The sequence below is a fragment of the Staurois parvus genome, unplaced genomic scaffold (genome assembly GCF_062004578.1).
Source record: "Staurois parvus isolate SC_StPar_1 unplaced genomic scaffold, SC_StPar_1.0 ptg000061l, whole genome shotgun sequence".
Taxonomy (NCBI): Eukaryota; Metazoa; Chordata; class Amphibia; order Anura; family Ranidae; genus Staurois; species Staurois parvus.
In genome coordinates, this window is record NW_028317857.1 from 3,051,243 (window position 1) to 3,073,307 (window position 22,065).

At 41.0% G+C, this 22,065-nt stretch overlaps 1 protein-coding gene across 3 annotated transcripts in view; it reads right to left on the bottom strand.

Moving 5' to 3' along the window:
• The window catches only part of EPC1 (enhancer of polycomb 1), a 119,779-nt gene that overhangs the window by 24,725 nt on the left and 72,989 nt on the right, over positions 1–22,065 (bottom strand). For all 3 annotated transcript variants that reach the window (XM_089668688.1, XM_089668689.1, XM_089668687.1), the window contains 9 exons: positions 19,697–19,856; positions 18,844–18,989; positions 18,319–18,525; positions 15,071–15,219; positions 11,158–11,305; positions 10,356–10,526; positions 8,713–8,802; positions 8,467–8,615; positions 6,711–7,063 (listed from right to left, as the gene is read on the bottom strand). In XM_089668688.1, coding sequence (XP_089524814.1) covers positions 6,711–7,063; positions 8,467–8,615; positions 8,713–8,802; positions 10,356–10,526; positions 11,158–11,305; positions 15,071–15,219; positions 18,319–18,525; positions 18,844–18,989; positions 19,697–19,796 — 1,513 coding nt within the window. In that variant the 5' untranslated portion in view covers positions 19,797–19,856. The remainder of the gene's footprint in view (positions 1–6,710; positions 7,064–8,466; positions 8,616–8,712; positions 8,803–10,355; positions 10,527–11,157; positions 11,306–15,070; positions 15,220–18,318; positions 18,526–18,843; positions 18,990–19,696; positions 19,857–22,065) is intronic.

Here is a 22,065-nt window from a genome sequence, read left to right on the forward strand (position 1 = left end):
CAGTTCTGGATCTTGAAAGCACTTTGCTGATACCTTGTTACTATAACAGGGTCTTCAAGGTTCCCTGCAAATAACCCTGTTTCTAAAGGCCACTTTGCAGGATAGATATACCATTCAGTGGGGTCTAGATGCAGCACTATAAAGCCAGGCTGGGAACACCCACGCTAGGAATCTGTCATCGAAAAGACCAGATCTAGCAGCCACGTAAATATTGAAGGGAAAAAAAAAAAAAATGGTGCTAGCAAAGATAATTAGTCTTTTACATATCCGAGCTTAGGCCTTTGCTCCTAGACAGATGGATGTCTTTTTCCTAAGACATGACAGTAGTAGAAGGGATTATCTAGAGCAGGCCTAGAGTTTTTGTTTTCCAGTGTCCAATCTTCCAATAGGCAGCAGTATAACCTGAAAGTGAATGACTTTTTGTGTACATCATTGAATGAGGAAGGAAATACCTTTTAATCATGCTAAAAATTCCAATGTCCTTGTCCTGGGGACAACACTAAAATCTCAAAACAATGTTATCTGCCTTCCCAGCCATCTTCTGTGTACTACAAAACAGCTTCTCTCTATGTAATGGAGAGAAGAGGTGCTTGTTAGTCCAAACCAGGAGAGCAACTCAGGGTGACAGCACTGCTAACCCATAAATACAGTGCAGCGAGTGATTGTTGTCCCCCTAGGACACAATGTGTTTAATGGTAGATTTTTCTGGTGAAAATAAACCACACACAAGGACTGATCAACTGAATTGTAGAACAATTTTGTTCAGCAGTTTAAAGGGAAAACTAAGTTTCCCTGAGTTTGATCCCAACACCATCCTGCCTATTCTTTAGGGTCCATTCACATCTACGCAAGCATGTTAGTAAAGCACACACAAAAGTAAACGGAACCCAGAATTTCCTTTAAAAAAACACCAAAATTGGAGCGCATAAATGTGAACCAGCATTTCTCCTTGCTGTAGGCAGCCATTTTGTTAAAGCCCAGAGCCATCACTTCCTTATTGGAAACTCTTCCCCACTCCCATGTCTCAGAAACTGCCACTTTCTTCAATTAAAATGTGTACATATCCAGCCTTGATTGTATGTCTTTGCTCAGAGAAGAAGGCTGACAGCAGCTTTACAGGCTGCAGATGAGGGAGAAAGGAGAGAATTAAAGAGAGATAAGACTGTCTTAAGTTTAACTCTTGTGACTCCCTGGCAGCAGAGTTTATTCTGTCCCTGCTTGCTTTTTCTTTTCCCTCTCTCTAATCTGTTACCTTCTCACAGACTGTTATTCCTGTTGCTTGCTTCCCCCTTCAGTATAAGTAAATCTTAAAGCGGAACTTCACTCTCTCAATCAACATCGAATATTTTAATCCTTATGCTGCTAGCATTAGTAAATAAATAGGAAAGTATATAATGTTTACTTGTTTTAAACTTTTTTTTTTACATTTCTCAGTTACTTCCTGGTTTTAATGCCTAGGCAAATTATGTCATACATCCTAGGAGTCTTCAGGAGTGGAAGAGGGGTTTTCTTAGCCAAGCACACTCATGCCTGAGCTAAGGGCAAATGGATTCCAGGAAGTAAATGCTACATGAATCATCTGCCCTTACCCAAGGTGGCCACAGCTGAAAAAGATAGGGGGTGTTTTTCAAAGTGATTTCTTAGCAAAATAAAGCATAGAGACATGGATGGGGGCGGTTGCTTTGAATGTTAAAAATGAAATTGTATTTTTGGTTTGTGGTGCTCAGATGTAGCGTAGTTCCACTTCAAAGCTCTCCGAGGATCAGCCTCTAGTAGCTCTGATTTTAGGCACAGTGTAAAGAATAAAGAGCAATTGAGCATGTGCAGAGCAGGGTGAGACAGGGCATTACTGGATTTTAAACTGTATAGGTACTTATTGAATGCTTTAAATAGCTATACCTGCAAATGGGGCCAGCCTGAAGTAACCTATCAGGACTTCATTTTCTGACTAAATATAAAAATCATTTTCAGGCAGCAAAATAACACATGAAAATGGACAAGTGGGAGTAGGGCCTAAAAGCATACCTAAACACAAGACCAAAATTTTATATATTGTGACTTACATGTCATTTTTGGTGGTGGCTGCACTAGTTTTCTTTTTTCAAGCTTTTTTTTATTTATATTTTAAGCTTGTGATCTTTCCAGTAACATCCTGTTCTAGGGTGACAATGCTGACACACTGTACTTTATGAAGGAGTGATCTCCCTTCAGAGAAGAAATGTTTTAGGACTGCAAAACATCTCCTCCTCTCCATAACATAGTGGGGAGGGTATCCTGTAGTCCACAGGGAGATCCAGGAACAATGCTAATGGACAACAGTTAGCATAGACAGAGCCAAAAGTTTACTAGATTTCTGGCAAGATCAGCAGGCATTCTTGCACTTGCTGAACATATATAACAAAATGCTTTCAATGATATACAGTGGGGCAAAAAAGTATTTAGTCAGCCACCAATTGTGCAAGTTCTCCCACTTAAAAAGATGAGAGAGGCCTGTAATTGGCATCATAGGTAGACCTCAACTATGAGACACAAAATGAGAAAAAAAATCCAGACAATCGCATTGGCTTACTTGGAAAGAATTTATTTGCAAATTATGGTGGAAAATAAGTATTTGGTCAATATCAAAAGTTCATCTCAATACTTTGTTATATATCCTTTGTTGGCAATGACAGAGGTCAAACGTTTCCTGTAAGTCTTCACAAGGTTGGCACACACTGTTGCTGGTATGTTGGCCCATTCCTCCATGCAGATCTCCTCTAGAGCAGTGATGTTTTGGGGCTGTCGCTGGGCAACACAGACTTTCAATTCCCTCCAAAGGTTTTCTATGGGGTTGAGATCTGGAGACTGGCTAGGCCACTCCAGGACCTTGAAATGCTTCTTACGAAGCCACTCCATTGCCCGGGAGGTATGTTTGGGATCATTGTCATGTTGGAAGACCCAGCCACGTTTCATTTTCAATGCCCTTGCTGATGGAAGGAGGTTTGCACTCACGATACATGGCCCCATTTATTCTGTCCTATACATGGATCAGTCGTCCTGGTCCCTTTGCGGAGAAACAGCCCCAAAGCATGATGTTGCCACCCCCATGCTTCACAGTAGGTATGGTGTTCTTTGGATGCAATTCAGCATTCTCTCTCCTCCAAAACACGAGTTGTGTTTCTACCAAACAGTTCTATTTTGGTTTCATCTGACCATATGACCTTCTCCCAATCCTCTTCTGGATCATCCAAATGCTCTCTAGCAAACTTCAGACGGGCCCGGACATGTACTGGCTTAAGCAGGGGGACACATCTGGCACTGCAGGATCTGAGTCCCTGGCGGCGTAGTGTGTTACTGATGGTAGCCTTTGTTACGTTGGTCCCAGCTCTCTGCAGGTCATTCACTAGTTCCCCCCATGTGGTCCTGGGATTTTTGCTCACCGTTCTTGTGATCATTTTGACCCCACGGGGTGAGATCTTGCGTGGAGACCCAGATCGAGGGAGATTATCAGTAGTCTTATATGTCTTCCATTTTCTAATTATTGCTCCCACAGTTGATTTGTTCACACCAAGTTGCTTGCCTATTTCAGATTCAGTCTTCCCAGCCTGGTGCAGGTCTACAATTTTGTTTCTGGTGTCCTTCGACAGCTCTTTAGTCTTCACCATAGTGGAGTTTGGAGTGTGACTGTTTGAGGTTGTGGACAGGTGTCTTTTATACTGATAACAAGTTCAAACAGGTGCCATTGATACAGGTAATGAGTGCAGGACAAGAGGAGCCTCTTAAAGAAGAAGGTACAGGTCTGTGAGAGCCAGAAATCTTGCTTGTTTGTAGGTGAACAAATACTTATTTTCCACCATAATTTGCAAATAAATTCTTTCTAAATCAGCCAATGCGATTGTCTGGATTTTTTTTCTCATTTTGTCTCTCATAGTTGAGGTCTACCTATGATGCCAATTACAGGCCTCTCTCATCTTTGTAAGTGGGAGAACTTGCACAATTGGTGGCTGACTAAATACTTTTTTGCCCCACTGTATTTACCAGACCAATTTAGAGCACGAGAAGTTCATTGTTGGGGTTTACATACACGTCAAATATGATGGACAGCCCCTTGAAAGAACAGTTTTACATCTCTCGATCTACTGGTCATTCTGACATAAGGCTGTCCTTTTACACTAAAGCAGATCTAAACCATCTTTAACTCACTGAACATACAACTAAGTACTGTAAAAAAAAAAGTCAAAGAGCCATGTCTCTTTGCTTCTTTAGTGCTTAAGCAAATGATCAAGCACAATGTAGGTATCTGTGCACATATACACCATATGTCATTTTTACATTTCCCCCTATATACACCAACATCTGCCCTGACCCACCCCAACAATTTATTCTGAATTGACCAAAATTAGCAACAGGTGCGCATGAACATACGCCTCTTAAATACAAAAACTTGTATACCAATCTTTGCTGTATCTGCACTTTGCTATGAATGTAATATACACTGCTCAAAAAAATTGAAGGAAGATTTTGAAAACACATCAGATCTCAATGGGGAAAAATCTCATGCTGGATATCTAGATTGATATGGACTGGGTAATGTGTTAGGAAAGCAAGGATGCCCCATCGTTTGATGGAAATGAAAATGAACGACCTACAGAGGACTGAATTCAAAGACACCCCGAAAATCAAAGTGAAAAAAATAATACAGCAGGCTAGTTCACTTTGCTGAAATTTCATTGCAGCAACTCAAAATGGTACTCACGTGCTTGTATGTACGCCTGACGACGTCGGGACAGGCTCCTAATGAGACGATGGATGGTGTCCTGGGGTATTTCCTCCCAAATCTGGACCATGGCATCACTGAGCGCCCAGACAGTGAGGTGCAACCTAGCGGCGTTGGTTTAACCGAAACATGATATCCCAGAGGTGTTCTATTGGATTTAGGTCAGGCGAGCGTGGGGGCCATTCAGTGGTATCAATTCCTTCATCCTCCAGAAACTTCCTTCATACCCTCGCCACATGAGAGAGGGCATTTTCGTGCACCAGGAGGAAACCAGGACCCACTGTACCAGCGTTGGGGTCTGACAATGGGACCAGGGATTTCATCCCGATATCTAATGGCAGTTAGGGTGCCATTGTCTAGTCTGTAGAGGTCTGTGCGTCCCTCCATGGATATGCCTCCCAAGGCCATCACTGCCCTACCACCAAAACAATCATGCTGAATAATGTTACAGGCAGCATAATGTTCTCCATGGCTTCTGCAGACCCTTTCATGTCTGTCACATGTGCTCAGGGTGAACCTGCTCTCATCTGTGAAAAGCACAAGGCGCCAGTGGCGGACCTGCCGACTCTGGTGTACAATGGCAAATGCCAATTGAGCTCTATGGTGCCGGGCAGTGAACACAGGGCCCAATAGAGGAAGTCGGGCCCTCAGGCCACCCTCATGAAGTCTGTTTCTGATTGTTTGGTCAGAGACATTCGCACAGTGGCCTGCTGGAGGTTATCTTGCAGGGCTCTGGCAGTGCTCATCCTCTTTCTCCTTGCACAAAGTAGCAGATACCGCTCCTGCTGATGGGTTAAGGACCTTCTATAGCTCTTTCCAGCTCTCCTAGAGTAACTGCCTGTCTCCTGGAATCTCCTCCATGCTCTTGAGACTATGCTGGGAGACACAGAAAACCTTCTGGCAATGACACGTATTGATGTGCCATCCTGGAGGAATTGGACTGCCTGTGGAACCTCTGTAGGGTCCAGGTATTGCCTCATGCTACCAGTAGTGACACTGACCCTAGCCAAATGCAAAAACTAGTGAAAAACAGTCAAAAAAGAGGAGTAAGGAAAAAATGTCAGTGGCTTCCACCTGTAAAACCATTCCTGTTTTTGGGGTCGTCTCATTGTTGCCCATCTAGTGCACCTGTTGTTAATTTCATTAACACCAAGGCAGCTGAAACTGATTAACTACCCCCTCTGCTACTTAACTGACCAGTTCAATATCCCAGGAGTTTAATTGACTGGATGCTATACTCTGATTAAAAAGCGTTCCTTTAATTTTTTTGAGCAGTGTAGTTTAACACTTCCCGCATAGGTGAAATCTGGTGATAAACCTAAAGTTTTTTTTTTTGTTTTTTTTTATTAGCTTTACCACTGGCTTCTAAATACAGCTTCCTGAGGACAAGTACAGAAAATGTAGCACACTAGCAGGCCATTTATTTCTCCTTGCTCTAAGAGCCCATCTTTTCATACTGAATATATGGTTCACCTTTTTAAGTTCAGATGCATCAAAAATCCACATCCTGAATGTAATTTACAAACCCCCCAAAAAAAACAAACAGACACCAAAACAGGACTTTTACCTCTACCATACATATGCTGTAATTTTCAGCAGGTAAACAGAAATATAAATGATAGAAAATCATTAATTCCTCCAATTACCACTTTGCCACAGATCTTTTCAACATTCATATCTCCTAAATAGAAACTGACAAAGGATGACAAGTGACTACATATTTCTCTGAATGGCAGATGCATTCTTTGTTTTTGTATGAATGAAACATGAAACAAATGAAAGCTAAAACAGATGTTCCAACAGAACCAACAGCTGTATGTTACCGCAAAGCCGTGACAAAAAACTGAAAAGTAGATCCTCTCTGTAGAAGAGATGTGTAAGGTGGCAAACATTTCTCCGCAGTGACATGCATGTTTCCATGGAAATGACTGAGTAGAGTGAATAGGCCACATACCAAAGTGTGCTGAACCACTGCTACTTTTACTTGATGTCGAGGTACTGCAAGTCTGGGTCCCAGGTTGTGCTGTGCCTGTTCGAGTGATACCTTTGTGAAACGTTCTACAGGAAAAGTCAACATTGTCACTGTCATGTAGGGATGTTGTCCGTGGCCTAAAGTGGCGCCACCTACATGATTTTATATTGACTAATATCTGGCTGAGGTCTTTAGAGAAACATTTATCCGAGGTATTCGTTTCTGAGGTATTGGCAAATAAATTGATTGAAGTGTGTTCAGGAGAGGAAAGCATGTCAACGTCCAGCTGACGAAAAGCACTGTCGTAGTTCGAATGCGCTCTGTCGAGGAGCACCCTGCAGAGAGATATCATAAGGGTGCATGTTAGAAAACTTGTGCTTACAATGAAATCTGACATTTTTCATTTACCTATGATCCACAGTAAAAGATTAGCAAAAGACTTATTTCAAAGATTTCCTAAACTCCCAGAATATATTTGTAAATAATTATAGGTGTATCTTCTCAGTGCATGTGCTTTAAAAGGAACAGTGATTGATTCACCTGCAGTGAATGAATGAATGGTTTAGGTCATAGCCACTGCTTTATTAAAAAAAAAAAAAAATGAGCCTCTTCATATTCTTCATTTAAATTCTACCATACATAACCTGAACCGTGAAAGTAAAAACTACAGGGGCAACAATATTTTTAAGGCTTTTTTTGAGACCCATACAAAAAATTAATCTTAAACTTCCCAATAACAGAAGTGATTCCAAAGATTTTTTTTTTTTTTTTTAAATAACAAACCTGTCACACTTACCTGTCCTGTGCTCCTGGCTCCTCCTCTTTGGCGAGTGCACCCATAGCAATAACAAGCCACCTACTTGATCCCAAGCCTCACTATCTGCGTCCACAGACAGACAGCACGGCTCATCCCCACCTGCTCCTCAGGATTAAATTTGACAGCAGCAGGATCCAATGGCTTCTGCTGCTGCCTGCCCTATGAGGAGACAGCCGCAGCTCTCAGGCAGAGCTGGATAGAGATCGGGCTCAGGTCTGGTGGGACGTTAACAGAAGATTTTTTACCTTATGCAGAGAATGTTTTAAAGTAAAAAAAAAAAAAAAACAGAATAAAAAACCTTAAGCCTTTAGAACCACTTTGATATGGCTTCACCAGTAGACTGAACAATCGTAAAAAACACTACTATATACTTTACTATGAAAACAGACAAAAAAAAAAAAAGGTGGAACTTATACAATAAAGTCCAGTGGTGGGTTAGTTGTTTTGGTATCCGAGTGTATGTTACCAGTACACAGCAGTGCTACAATTAAGTGGAACTTTAGGCTTGGATTTGAAAATTGGCAGACAGGCAGGATTTTTAATGCAGAAGAGACATGCGTTGCCTCTTTTGCATTACAGCTGCTTACTGGCTTTGTTCAGCCCTGCACAGTAAGCTGCGCAAGCGCTGCTCACTGTGCAATTTTGGCAATGATGACTGAGCATTTATGTGAGTGACATCACCTCTGCCCGGCCGGCTATTGAAACCTGGAAGCAGAATGCCCGAAGATGTCAGTGGCTGGCAGGGAGTTCTGGGGAAAGTGCATCGCTCAATTCAAGGTGAGTATAGTTCTGCTTTAAAGATCTACATACGCTGAGCAAAGTATATACTTATTGTAGCACAGTGTACAGCCCTATATAAAGTTCCAAAATAATTCACTCACAGCATTCTGTGTTCATGGCTTATTAATTCACAAAACTTACCTTCCACCACGCCCAACCCGTCTTCGTGCAAACCCAATACACTTGCGGGGAACAGTGAGGGTAGTGAGGCAGTATCTATAGCGAGTGTCTCCCAATCCTCCTTGCTCTGGACTACACCATGGCCAATTGCCAGTTTGGTCCAAATGAGGCTTGGGGGGGAAAAAAAACAAAAAAAGCAGAAGCATCCAATTAATCATATCATATTGGAAAATGAAAGTTATTAATGTCAAAGGTTCCAAAACTTACAGCATAGTACTGACAGCCAGCTTTCCTACGGAAAGCAAAGGGACCATCTGGATCATTTTCTTCCTCGGCTTCTGATGAACCTGACATAACCTAAGGAAAAAAAAAAAAACCCAACATTTCTTAGTGCATTTTCTGCACCCCTATATGAATATAAAAGTGTTTAGCAAGTATATAGCTCCTGAAGTGATTTAGTGTAAAATGTAAGCCATAGCTCCTTAACCTCAGAGGGATGGCAGACATTTAAAAAACAAAACAGATATTCTAATTGTAATTCAATAGTACATGAACAGATTTCTGTTTTTGTTGTTAGTGTGCCAGAGAACCCTCAGAGAAAAAAAAAAAAAAAAAAAATACAAAAAGTATGTAATTCTAAAATCAAAGAGGGTTAGGAATATGTTGGGATGCAAAGTGATGAACAACATTTTCTGACAGAGTTAGTTAAAAATAAACCATTAGTTATTCATGTCTGAATATTTTAATCAAGCATGATGCCCAAGCTAGAAAACTAGAGAAACAAAAATGTGTACATTCTATAAGTCTACAAGCCATGTTCTTGTTCAGGAGTAACTCAGTCACTCAGACAAGTGAAACAAGTCAGGGTTTACTGCTAGCTTCTGCTTCGGGGCTTTATAACCCCTTTGTCAGCTTGCTGTTCTCCATCCTCTCACCTGCAGGTGGAGCAACACGTAAAATCCAAAACCGATTTTTTGATCCCTGTGAGAAGTTACAAAACCCAACAACATGCAGTACAGTTCTATAATACATTCACATTTTCCCATGTTTCATCCCTGTGAAATCTGCAAGTACAGAAAAATACCCGCTGATCTGCCAGAAATGCACTCAAATCTAAAAGTTCTGTTGTGGGCTGACAACACACAGAAAACCGAGCAGTATCAGCCCTGCCCATTGTCTTCTGCTAAACTGCTCAACTATTCCTACTCTCAAATCGCTACAACTCCTTCTGCAGTCCAAGAAAACAACAGTAGTGTGCAAAAGGACACAAGAAAGCTCTGAGTGGGAAAAAAATTATTATGTCCAAAAATCAAAACAGATATGACAAAATGCTTCCAATTGTATATTTAAAAAGACCAAAAGGGAGCATAAGAGAAGTTAATTGCTGGGATTTAAATTTACCAACAACTCTGTAGTGTGAGGGCCTATCTGGTTGCAAATAAACTGCATTAATGGTTCAAGTAGTCTCTCAAATTACTCCGTCATTGAATTAAAGATTTCACTGATATTGTAAAATTAGATCTATGTGAGTAACCAGCTTTACTCTTAACCATTTTGCAAAAAAAAAAAAAAAAATCAGTAATTTTAATTGCTAGTGGCAGAAGGTAGGGCTATTAGATATGAACTCATCCCAAGAAAGTTGGTTGTGTACGGCTTTACAACAGCTGCAGTAAGCTGGGATGGAACCTAGAAGTAATGAGTATTGTCTGCCCAAGCTGTGTTCAGCACATGTATAAAATGATGGTTATGAAATGTAACTCTATGGAGGCGACTATACAGAGAAACTGACAAGTATAATACCACAAACCTCATGTACTACTTTTATTTTTCTATCTTAAAAAGGCCAAAATTTGCAATTCTGTTAAAATTCTAGTTGTCTACTAGATGCAGCATGGAAAACATCTGCATACCTGTGACAAGGGTTCATCATCAGAGCTAGGAAAGTCATACTGATTCAGATCTTTAGCATTAAACACTGGCAGTGCAGCAGGGCTTGTTTGTTGAGCAGCAGGGGAGGAGGGTAAGACTTTGGGCTTTTTCTCATATTTTCGCTTCGGTCGTACAACATCAGATTTCTCTTGCTGGAAAACATTCAGAAATTGAACATTTCATAAATTCTATTTGACTCAGTGAAAAACAAATTACATTTCTGAAAATATTACTTAGACATAGGTTGATTGAAATTATAGATATAAAATTAGTTCACTAGCTACAGCAGTGTCTAAAAAATAAAAAAAAAAATAAAAACTTTAAAAGGGCAATAATAACTTTACTTAATGGAAACGTTCACCTTTTGTAAAAATAAATAACTGCACGATTTTGCAATAAATGAGCATTTATTTATTACAATGGAACCTGCAAAGCACTGCACCTATAAGTAGATTGCAGGTGCAATGCCAGGCTCCTGCAGACACTGAATATAACCATCTACCTATACAGACAGACAGTTCCTGAAGAGCAGGAATAATAAAGAGACTATGAGGGCGCTCACCAGTGCAGGCAGCCTGGTGTAGGGCTGCTGCTTTAGAGATATGTTACACCCTGCATACAGATGTAACAGGTTAGTAAAAAGGTATAAATCCCCATTAGCAGGGAATGTGTATTAAATGCATGTAACCGTGAACAAGCTTTATCCAAAATGGTCTTTAGAACATAAAAGGTTTTTTTCTCTATTTCACAGTAACAAAAACAGAGCCAACAGATCCACCATACCTTGTTAACCTTAATCTCTATAGTGTCCTGATGTTTGAAGGGGCTGCTAGAAATTGGTATGATGGGGATGGCATAGGTGGGTTTCAACGGCTGACGTTGTGCCATTACCTCTGACAATATCTCTCCGCTGTAGTCACCCAGATTATACCTGCAACAGCAAAAGAAATACTATTGATGAGCCTGAGCATCAAGGCTACAAAATAATTTTAGTTTACATCACTTTTAGGACTACATCATTGACCAGAGCTAGTTAACTAAACATGAAGAAGACAGATAAAAATAAAACAGTAAAAAGGCACCAAATCAGCTATCCACCACTAAAGAATGTTAACATTTGAAGGGAACATGAAATCTGCAATGTTATGCATGATAACATGCCTCTCCAAGTGTCGCAGTCTCCAGTGGCTCAACGACAGTGAGCAATAGTGCTGGATATGAGCCCTTGCTGAAACAGTTATTTTAACCACTTCCCGCTCACCCGCAATGTACTGCAGACAGGCGGTAGTTGCAGGCAAAGCGACATACCTGTACTTCGCTTTGCTCTTCCAGGTTTAGACCGGGACTCTGCCGATCTCCTACAGCGACTGGAGATGCAGAGCTGTATCTGTATTTGTAAAAACAGGCACCAGCTCTAGCTGGTTCTTCTCTCCCTTGAACCATTTTGTTCCAGAGAGAGAAGAAAGACATCACACGTGAGTAAAAGCAGCACACTGCACCCACACACGTTAGAGTCATTTTAACCCCTTGATTGCCACATTTAACCCTTTGAACGCCCCCTGCCAGTGCCATTAGTACAGTATTTTTCACTGATCACTGTATTAGTACCACTAGTGATGTCAGAGAGCGTCAGGGTAAGTTAGCTTCCCTCCCAGCTAGCGTTAGATTGCCCACACACTATCGCACTCACGCTATAGGTTGCTGCTCACCATCATTACCGGTATAGTGTTTATACGGATCAATATATTGATCACAAACAAAACTATACCAGTACCCCTTAGTATTAGTGTCCCCAAAAACGCAGTGTTAGCAGGATCATCCGCGTTCGCTGCCAGCACAAGCTTTTAGACCCAACGCTCTCCCCCACCCCTAACAAGACGTGTAGTGTCAGTATAATTTCTGATCAATGTCACCTGCAATACACTGCACACAAAACCAGTGTTCATAGAACCAGGCCTGATCTCTGTTAGCACTTGCCGTTAAATTGTTTTTGTAGCGGTTCAAGCAGTCCCTGACAGGCAGATGCTCTTATTTCCATGAGTCGCACTAGGTACCTGTAAATTTAGAGTCCAAAATGTCCAACAAAAGGTACACTAGTGAAGAGGCCTACAGGATTCTGAGCATGTCAGGTGAGAGTAAAGGGGAAGACTCCCTGACACAATCAGCCTCAGAAAACGAACCTATAGACAGAAGTGGCACCCTGACAGGTAGCACGGACAATGGAGAAGAGGTCCCTATAAAGATCAGGCGTACCCGACCCCATGAAGCTGAAGTGCTAGGATCGCATGACTTGTCTTATATGCAGCAGAGTGCCAGTACTAGTGCCGCACTAACTTTTGGTGAACTGGCGAGCACAAGCGGCCTAGTAAATCCTGGTCTTTTTATACCAGCACTGTAGTATCACTTGGTGATGTGGTGAGTCCCATAAGTGCAATACAAGCTGGTGAGGTGGCGAGCACAAGTAGTGTCCCACAGCCACCAAGAATTCGCAGACAGGCCAGTAGAGCCCCTAGTGTCCTTTTGGACGTGCTAGCAAATGCTGATTGGCAGCCCACAGATTCTGCAGCACCCGTATTTCCCCCCATTCACTGCCCAACTCGGAATTCAGGTGGAAACCGCAAATTTAACTCCCCTTGATATTATGGAGCTGTCTTCCACAGATTTGGACAATTTGATTGTGGGCCAATGCAATTTATATGCTCAACAATATATGCAGCAAACCCAAATTCAAAACCTTGCCAGACCATTCGCATGGAAACCTATTACGGTTTCCAAATGTAAAACTTTTTTGGGCCTAACCCTAAACATGGGCATTACAAAAAAGAATGAGTTGCGGTCGTATTGGTCCACAGACCCGATTCATCATATTCCTGTGTTCTCTGCTGCCATGACCAGGCATAGATATGAGACGATAATGCGATTCATGCATTTCAGTGATAACACACGCTGTCATCTTCGGGGTGACCCTGAACATGACAGCCTCTTCAAAATTCAGCCCCTCATAAACTACCTCACTGAGAAATTTGAAGATGTGTATACGCCCCAGCAAAACATCTGTGTGGATGAGTCCCTCATTCACTTTACTGGACGCCTTACATTCAAACAGTACATCCCCAGATATGGGGTCAAATTGTATAAGCTCTGTGAGAGGGCCACAGGCTATACGTACAAATGTACGGTTTATGAGGGAAGAGACAGCGAAGTATAGCCCCCCCAACTGCCCAGACTACATGGGGAGCAGTGGCAAGATAGTTTGGGACTTGGTGTCGTCTTTGTTCTGTAAGGGGTACCACTTATACGCGGACAATTTGTAGACAAGCGTGCCACTATTTAGACATTTGTACAATCTTGGAATTGGCTCATTTGGCACCATGTGACCTAATCGCTGGGGCTTCCCAAAACAGCTTGTAAATAAACGACTTAGAAGGGGGAGAAAGTCTGCTTTAGGAATGATGAATTGCTCGCAGTGAAATGGAAGGACAAAAACGGGATGTTTTCGTCCTGTCTTTCATTCGCGCAGATGTGATAGTCCAAATTAACATGGTATCTGGCGTTGTTGAGAAACCCCTTTGTGTCCATGACTATAACCTTAACTTGGGAAGGGTGGACTTCAACGACCAAATGATAAATCTGTACCTAGTTTCCCGGAAAGCTCGACACTGGTACAAAAAGGTGTCTATTTATTTCAATTGGCTATGCTTTCGTACTTTACAAAGCAACTGGAAGAAGTGGATCCTTCCTAAAATTCCAGGAAGTGATCACGGCCCTTTTGTATCCAGAAGGTGCTGTGATCCAATTCTCAAATCCAGATGCAGTTAGCCTGCTGCAAGAGAGGCATTTTCTGGATGTTCTCTTTGGTACTCCAACCCAAAGGTCACCCCAAAGAAGATGTTGTGTCTGTACCAGACACGGACTAAGACGCGACACTCACTCTTTTTGTCCCTCCTGTCTTGGCCAACCTGGTCTCTGCCTCGAGGACTGCTTCTGTCGCTACCATACACTAGTGGAGTATTAGTATAGGGTAAAGCACGGCACAATTTAGGGCACATATTTACACAGGGTCTCGAAAGATGTTAGGTAGTCAGGAAACTGGCTATCGCATTTTGAGAGACCCTACAATCTGTTTTAAAAAATAAAAAGTTCAAGTCCAAAAAATTTCTTAAAAACCCAAAAAGTTATTGTTTTTGTCATGGTTGTTACTGTTCTACTGTTAAGATTTTACTGATTTCTTACTGTTTTGTTAACCATTGTTGTTTTCTTTGCAGGAATGTCATTCAGCTGCAGCACCGACCTGTTTTTTTCTGACAGCAACAGGAACTCCTCTCTATAGTTTAATAAATTGGAAGCTACGAGCATTTCATCACTTCAGTTTCGCAGGATATAAACAGCGCCATTTGTAAATTGGGAAAGCATCTGGTCACACCGATCTTGGTGAGATTAGATAATGTAAGGGCAGAGGAGATATCTAGAGTCTGATAGACCCCAGATTTCTCAAAAAAGAATATATGGACAATGCCCATTGAAGTTAAAGGGTGCTGACAGGTTATTTGATTAAGGGCAAACCATTGTCACTGAAATAAGTTTTGTTCCTTTTTCCTAACTATTTAGGGCCATTAACTGGAAATAATACTAGTCTACATTTCAGACAGTCCTTTTTATGTAAGTAACAATACAAAATTTATAAAGTTCGGTATACCTCTTTTCCATAATTTCCAGTGTTAGATGTAATAATTCTCGCTTGCTTTTTTCTCTCCTCTTAATCATTTCTAAAATAGTAACTGCTCGGCTAAGATCCCGGCGCAACTTCAGCATCTTCTCATAAGAAGCCTCATCATTCTTTCGGTTCTATAAGAATAAAGTTGAAATATTAAAGGATTCTGTAAAAAAATAACCTGCATCCACATTTATCTGTAACTAAAGGACAGAATTTCCAACTGCATCATACTGCTTTCTGGTCTGTATAGTTAAAATGTTTGCGTATGTTTTGAAGAGAGGATAGACAATAAGCCGAATGTTACAGCTATTAGCATAAAAATTACTCTTTATCCCCCATGATCACTTTTATAGTTTGGCTACATGATTTTTGAACATTACTTAAGCAGTTATTATACAGTGGATCTAAAAAGTCTACACACTCTTGTTAAAATGTCAGGTTTCTGTGATGTAAAAAAATGAGACAAAGATGAATCATTTCATAACTTTTTCCACCTTTAATGTGACCTATAAACTGTACAACTCAACTGAAAAACAAACTGAAATCTTTTAGATGGAGGAAAGTAAAAATAAAAAACTAAAATAATATAGTTGCATAAGTGTGCATGCCCTTAAACTAATAGTTTGTCAATGCACCTTTTGATTTTATTCCAGCACTCAGTCTTTTTGGGGATGATTCTATCAGCATGGCACATCTTGACTTAGCAATATTTGCCCACTCTTCCTTGCAAAAATACTCCAAATCTGTCAGGTTGTGAGGGCATCTCCTGTGCACAGTCCTCTTCAGATCACCTCACAGATTTTCGATCAGATTCTGGTCTGGGCTCTGGCTTGGCCATTCCAAAAAAAACGTTAATCTTCATCTAGTGAAGCCATTCCTTTGTTGATTTGGATGTATGCTTTGGGTCGTTGTCATGCTGAAGGATGAAGTTCCTCTTCATGTTCAGCTTTCTAGCAGAAGCCTGAAGGTTTTGTGCCAATATTGACTGGTATTTGGAACTGTTCATAATTCCCTCTACCTTGACTAAGGCCCCAGTTCCAACTGAAGAAAAACAGCCCCAAAGCATGATACTGCCACCACCATGCTTCACTGTGGGTATGGTGTTCTTTTGATGATGTGCCATGTTGGGTCTGCACCAAACATATGTTTTGGAATTATGGCCAAAACGTTCAACCTTCGTTTCACCAGACCAGAACACATTTTCCCACATGCTTTTGAGAGACTTCAGATGTGTTTTTGCAAAATTTAGCTGGGCTTGGATGTTTTTCTTTGTAAGCAAAGGCTTCCGTCATGCCACTCTACCCCATAGCACAGACATATGAAGAGTACGGGAGATTGTGGTCACATGTACCACACAGCCAGTACTTGCCAGATATTCCTGCAGCTTTTTTAATGTAGCTCTAGGCCTCTTGGCGGCCTCCCAGACCAGTTCTTGACAAGTGTCACTGTTACACCATATTTTCTCTACTTGAAGACTGTCTTCACTGTGTTCCATGGTATATGCCCTGGAAATTCTTTTGTACCTAATTGATACCTTTTAACAATGAGATCCCTCTGATGCTTTGGAAGCTCTCTGCAGACCATGGCTTTTGCTGTAGAATGCGACTAAGAAAATGTCAGGAAAGACCTACTAGAACAGCTGAACTTTATTTGGGGTTAATCAGAGGCGCTTTAAAATGATGGCAGGTGTGTACTGACTCCTATTTAAACATGGTTGTGAATGTGATTGCTTAATTCTGAACACAGCTACCTCCCCCAGTTATAAGAGTGTGTGCACACTTATGCAACCACATTATTTCAGTTTTTTATGTTTACTTCCCCCCTAAAGGATTTCAGTTTGTTTTTCAACAGAGTTGTACAGTTTATAGGTTACATTAAAAGGTGGAAAAAGTTCTGAAATGATTTATCTTTGTCTCTTTTTTACATCACAGAAACCCGACATTTTAAACAGGGGTGTGTAGACTTTTTATATCCACTGTAGGTACCCACAGTCCTCCTAATCTAGGGTGAGCAGACAGCTCTAGTTTCCAGAGACATTACTCTAGCTGAGGATATAAAGTGCCCCTGGTTGTAGCTCATATACCTGAGTTTAGCCCTGGCTGGCAGACCTCAATCAGGAGCCTCTCAGCCCGGGCACAGTTTCTAAGATGCTGGATCCTTCTCCACCCTGCTGGACAGCTTGGCTTTGGTGTAGCACTCATAGCATCATTCACCATAGGGAACAAGTCAGTTGCTCTGTTGCAGGGGGACTCCCCCACATATTACTGGAGGTAACTTTGGAACTTTGGAGACCAGCACTTAATATTGGGATGCAGCGGCTGCATCTGTGCAGCCTCATATCTCAATAGGCAACCAGCACACCAGCTCGTAAATGTTGGTAAAAGGCAGCCCTGCACAGGACACACAGCTAACTGCCCAATGTGAATAGGACCAAAGATGGTGTCTCTGAAGGACCCTGAAGGGAAAGGTGCTTGCTTTGGAAGGGAAAGGTGCTTGCTTAGGTAGGGGGCACAAAGAACTGGGTCCAGGTTGATACTGTAGGTCAGGAGACCTCTGGAGAGGTGGGATGTTAACGGGAACCATATACCACAATGAATTCAACAGTACTGGAAGACAGAAGATTATCGCAAGCAAGTGTCTGCATGGAGTACAGCTCCTAAACCCAAAAAAGTATCTTCAGAAATAGACTGCTGGAACTCTGAATGTGAGTTAGATCATGCTGGCCTTTGGTCCCTTTCACCCTAAGGGTTTAGAGGGGTGAAAGAGAGATTCTGCAGAGGGAAGTGCAAGAGCTTGCTTAGAGTACCCCAATAACAGTACAAACAGCCAAAAAGTCCTAAGTGGATATGAGGATCCATATCAACATGGAGAGGACAGAGCTGAGGATGACTTCGATGACAACCCTATAGGAGATTTCTTTTGAGGATACCGAGTAAATGCCCGCAGAAATGCAAGGCAAGTATATTCTGGGGGTTACCAGTGGCAGCAGGACTGTCAACATGGTCTTAGCGAAGACATGTTGCATCAGCGTAGGTAAGAGAGCATGTATGTCACATCAACTTCAATTCCTGCCATTTATAGCCACTAAGAATTCAAATTTAAACAAGAACAGTTCTAACTTCAAATGAAGACCTGATGGTCTAACAGGTGTAGACTTACTGTATATTTGAAGTAGAGTCTACACTAACGCCATTAGGACAGAAGCTATAGACAATATCAAGGTAACTCACTTTCCGTGTTTGCATCTTCTCTGTACGCCTTCTGAAAGCTACATAAGGATCACTGGTGCTTGAGCCATCCCGCTTCTCCTGTTTCACTGCTGGTATAAGGGAGGAGCCACGACAATTTTTCCTTTTCTTAATCCAATAGTCATATACTTCTGTTATCAACTCATCATCTTCCTTTAGCAACAGCTTGGCTTCTTGGAGATTAACAGGCTGAAGGGAAAAAAACAACAACAAAAAAAAAAACACTATGATTATGGTTGCAATTGCACCTTACTTCAGTACTGATCATTTTCTAAGTTTTAGGCTCCATGCACACTGGGCTTAAACACCAGTTCCCTTGGGCTTTTGTACAATGTTTAGGCGGGTTTAGGAGTGTCCAGCGGTTTTTTCTGCCAGACAACCAATCAAAAACGCAAAATGAGAAGGGTTTTTTTTCTGCCTCTAAAGTTCAATTTTAAAATGCGCATATATAATGAGTGTGCAATCCAGAACAAACGCACACACCAAAAAAAAACCCATTTATTTTACCTGCTGACCACTGCCTTTCTCTAACCGGTCAATCATTTCTTCAAACTGAAGAGGAGATATGTCCAATTTCTTTCTAAGCTTGTTCACAAAGACCTCATCCTCAGAATCCATGTCATAATCTGGTTGCTCCGCATCCAAACTAAAAGCTGAAATTATAAACAAAACAAAATTTGCGCCACATAGAATATGCTATAATACAATAGAATACAATATGGATAATAGCAAATGAAAATAATTGGCATTAGGCACAAACATGTACCAAAGCATATATGTACATATATTACAATTTGCAGAATAGCTTATTCCCTGAGCTGGAGCTCAACTATCCTGTGTTTTCCAGCTACAACATGGTATTTTCTTCCCTTCCTTCCACAATGCAGTATTGAATGCCTGAGGAGCTGTTCTGTGAGAGGTAGGAACCCTTAAATATCATGGCCAATAGTTGACCTGAAACATACACAGAAATTTTTAAAGGAAGATCAAGGAAAACAAAACTGATTGTGGAGTAAATAATGTAATTTCGTTATCAGAAATGTGAGGGTGCTATTCTGGAGAAGCTCTACAATTTGCCCTGAATAGGAAAAAGGAATACAAAGCTGCGAAAGTGAATAAATGCATTCCCTGCTGCTCTACTTTTCCACCAGAAATACCCGCTACTTGGACTAATAAAGTGTATCAAGCAAGCACAGGCAATCATCAGTCCCAAGCACTATCAAAATGGGGTTGGGGAGAACATTGCCAAGCTTTGTGCTGGCTTAGCACATTATTGCACAATTCAGCTTCATAAAGTTTTTCATGATATTTTCATTATATAAACAGTTTAGGCCAAAAATTCAATACAAGTGTTACTTACGCTGTATGTGAATGAGCTGCTTTGGCATCTTAAATTCCCCTGGGTACACAGATTCATAATAAGAGATGTTGCTTTCTGCCTCCGGGACTGGAATAACCATGTTATCCCGCTTCTCTCCATATACCTGCAGTGCTGAAATGGCTCGCTGGAGATGATGTTCCTAGAAGAAAAATACAATACTGCTATTGATATCACAGAGAGTATTCTGTTCTATTGCATGAAACTTCTGTAACAGTCTACAATACTGTTTACGTCCGTGTAAAATTATCTAAATAATAAGGATAGTGAAAGAACTCACATTCAAAACATACATTCATACAACTGTTACACAATACAGAAAAATAGCAATATTGCTAGTAAACCTTGTCTTTTAAAATGAATATCATCCTATAGGATAGGTTTGCATTTATGATTCCATATCATAAAGGAGTGAATACAACTTTCACCAAAATTCACAGGTGGGGAATAAATCACAGTCATTCATAGTGGAATTACACTCAAGTTTACAAAACATTACTGACATGCAGGTTCTTTTTGCAGAAGAGACTCTGCACATCTCTTCTGGAGTAAATAAAAAAAACAAACAAAAAACAAAACAAAAAAAAAATTACCTGCCAGCAATGTTTTCATGTGAATGCACAACGAGACACGCATGCCCAGTGTGTAGAATGCGATAGCAAGACTAATCACATAAGTGATAATTAGCACTGTACAGCTGTGTAATTCCATCAATAAAACATGATGTCTACTAACAGTTTTTTGTTTATCTGCAGTGATTGGTTTGTTGGAGCAATTTTATGTTGTGTTTTCTCTCCTTATTACAATGGGCACAGGGACAGCACCTGTTTGTCCCAAAGCCTTTATAAAATGGCACCTGGATTCACTGGCTTTTGTGGGTCCTTCTGGCATCTAGTACTGGAACTGCACTTGTGCTGGTCCAGAGCTAAGCCTTTAAAAAAAAAAATTTTCCCTCTCATACTTTGTGCAGTTTAGTCCCATAGAGGTTGTTCTAAAAGAGGAGAACTGAGCGATAAAAGGCTGCTGACTGTTCAGTTCTCGTTCTTCAGTGAGCCAGTGACTGTCAGTCACTGATCACTGCTCTGCCTCTCCATCGCTTCCTGGAGTGACGGGCTGTGGAAGGGGTGGAAGAGGTTGATTCAGGCTCTCAGCAGCTCACTGAGAGGCTGAGCCAGCTATCAGTCCAGGCATCTGTGTGGATTCCAACTGTGAAGTCAGCAGGATTTAGCCCACTGTTGGCTAAAAATGTGTCACAGGAGAGCAGAAAGAAGTGCACTCCTGTGATCCATAGGAGAAATGATGCCAAAAAAAAGTTTTTGCAAAAACTTCTCCTTTAAGAGGTATTCATAGTGTCTAAATGAACCACGTCTGCTGCTCACGGCATCCTAGGTGATTCTTTAATTTATGGGCAGGATAAAGAGATATCCTGACTAGTTCCAAGTAAGAAAGTTTAGATGAAGCTTATGTATATGAGGTCCAAGGTTCTTTTTTTTTTCATGGTAGGATATGGAATGCAGCAAGAACAGCATTTGAGAAAAATGGATAACCAAAAGACAAACAAGAAAATATACAATTAAAAGTAGAATCATACACAGGATGCACACTGAGACTCTGAACACAAGGGGGGAAAATGTAAGCTGCGATGTTTGACCTTCAATTCTGAAAATGGCTGTGACTTGCTGCTTAGCAAGATTCTAAATCACTGACCCAATACAAGTACAAACATAAGGAATTTTGGCAGTTTTCTGACATACTGTACATGCTACATCCTGGTTTCCAATTCTATGACAGAGGTAATGGAGCCAGAGACAGAAGAGTAACTAGCATTTTCAGAAAAAAAGTATACAACGGTTGCCAAACTATTTCTCTAAATAGGGGCATTTTAAAGCTAAACTCCAGGCAAACACAATAGGTACATACAGTAAATGCTCCACACATACAGCAAGTTTTCACAAGTACTAGCAGGATCGCCAGATGAAAAAGCCTGAAAACTGAAACTTATGCAGCCACCACATCACAGGTCTGATAAGATGCAATACAATCATTTTTTTTTCTCTTGGGCTTAACCACATTAACCACTTGCCCTCCTGAGGATTTACCCCCCTTCCTGACCAGGCCATTTTTTGTGTTATGGTGCTGCGTTACGTTAACTAGCAATTGCATGGTCATGCAACGCTGCACCTAAATGAAATTTCCGTCTTTTTTTCCCTCCACTAATTGAGATTTCTTTCAGTGATATCTGATCGCCTGTGCAGTTTTTATTTTTTGCGCTAAAAGCAAAAAAGACCGACAATTCTGACAAAAAAAAAAAAAAAAAAAAAAACACAATATTTTTGACTTTTTGATATTAA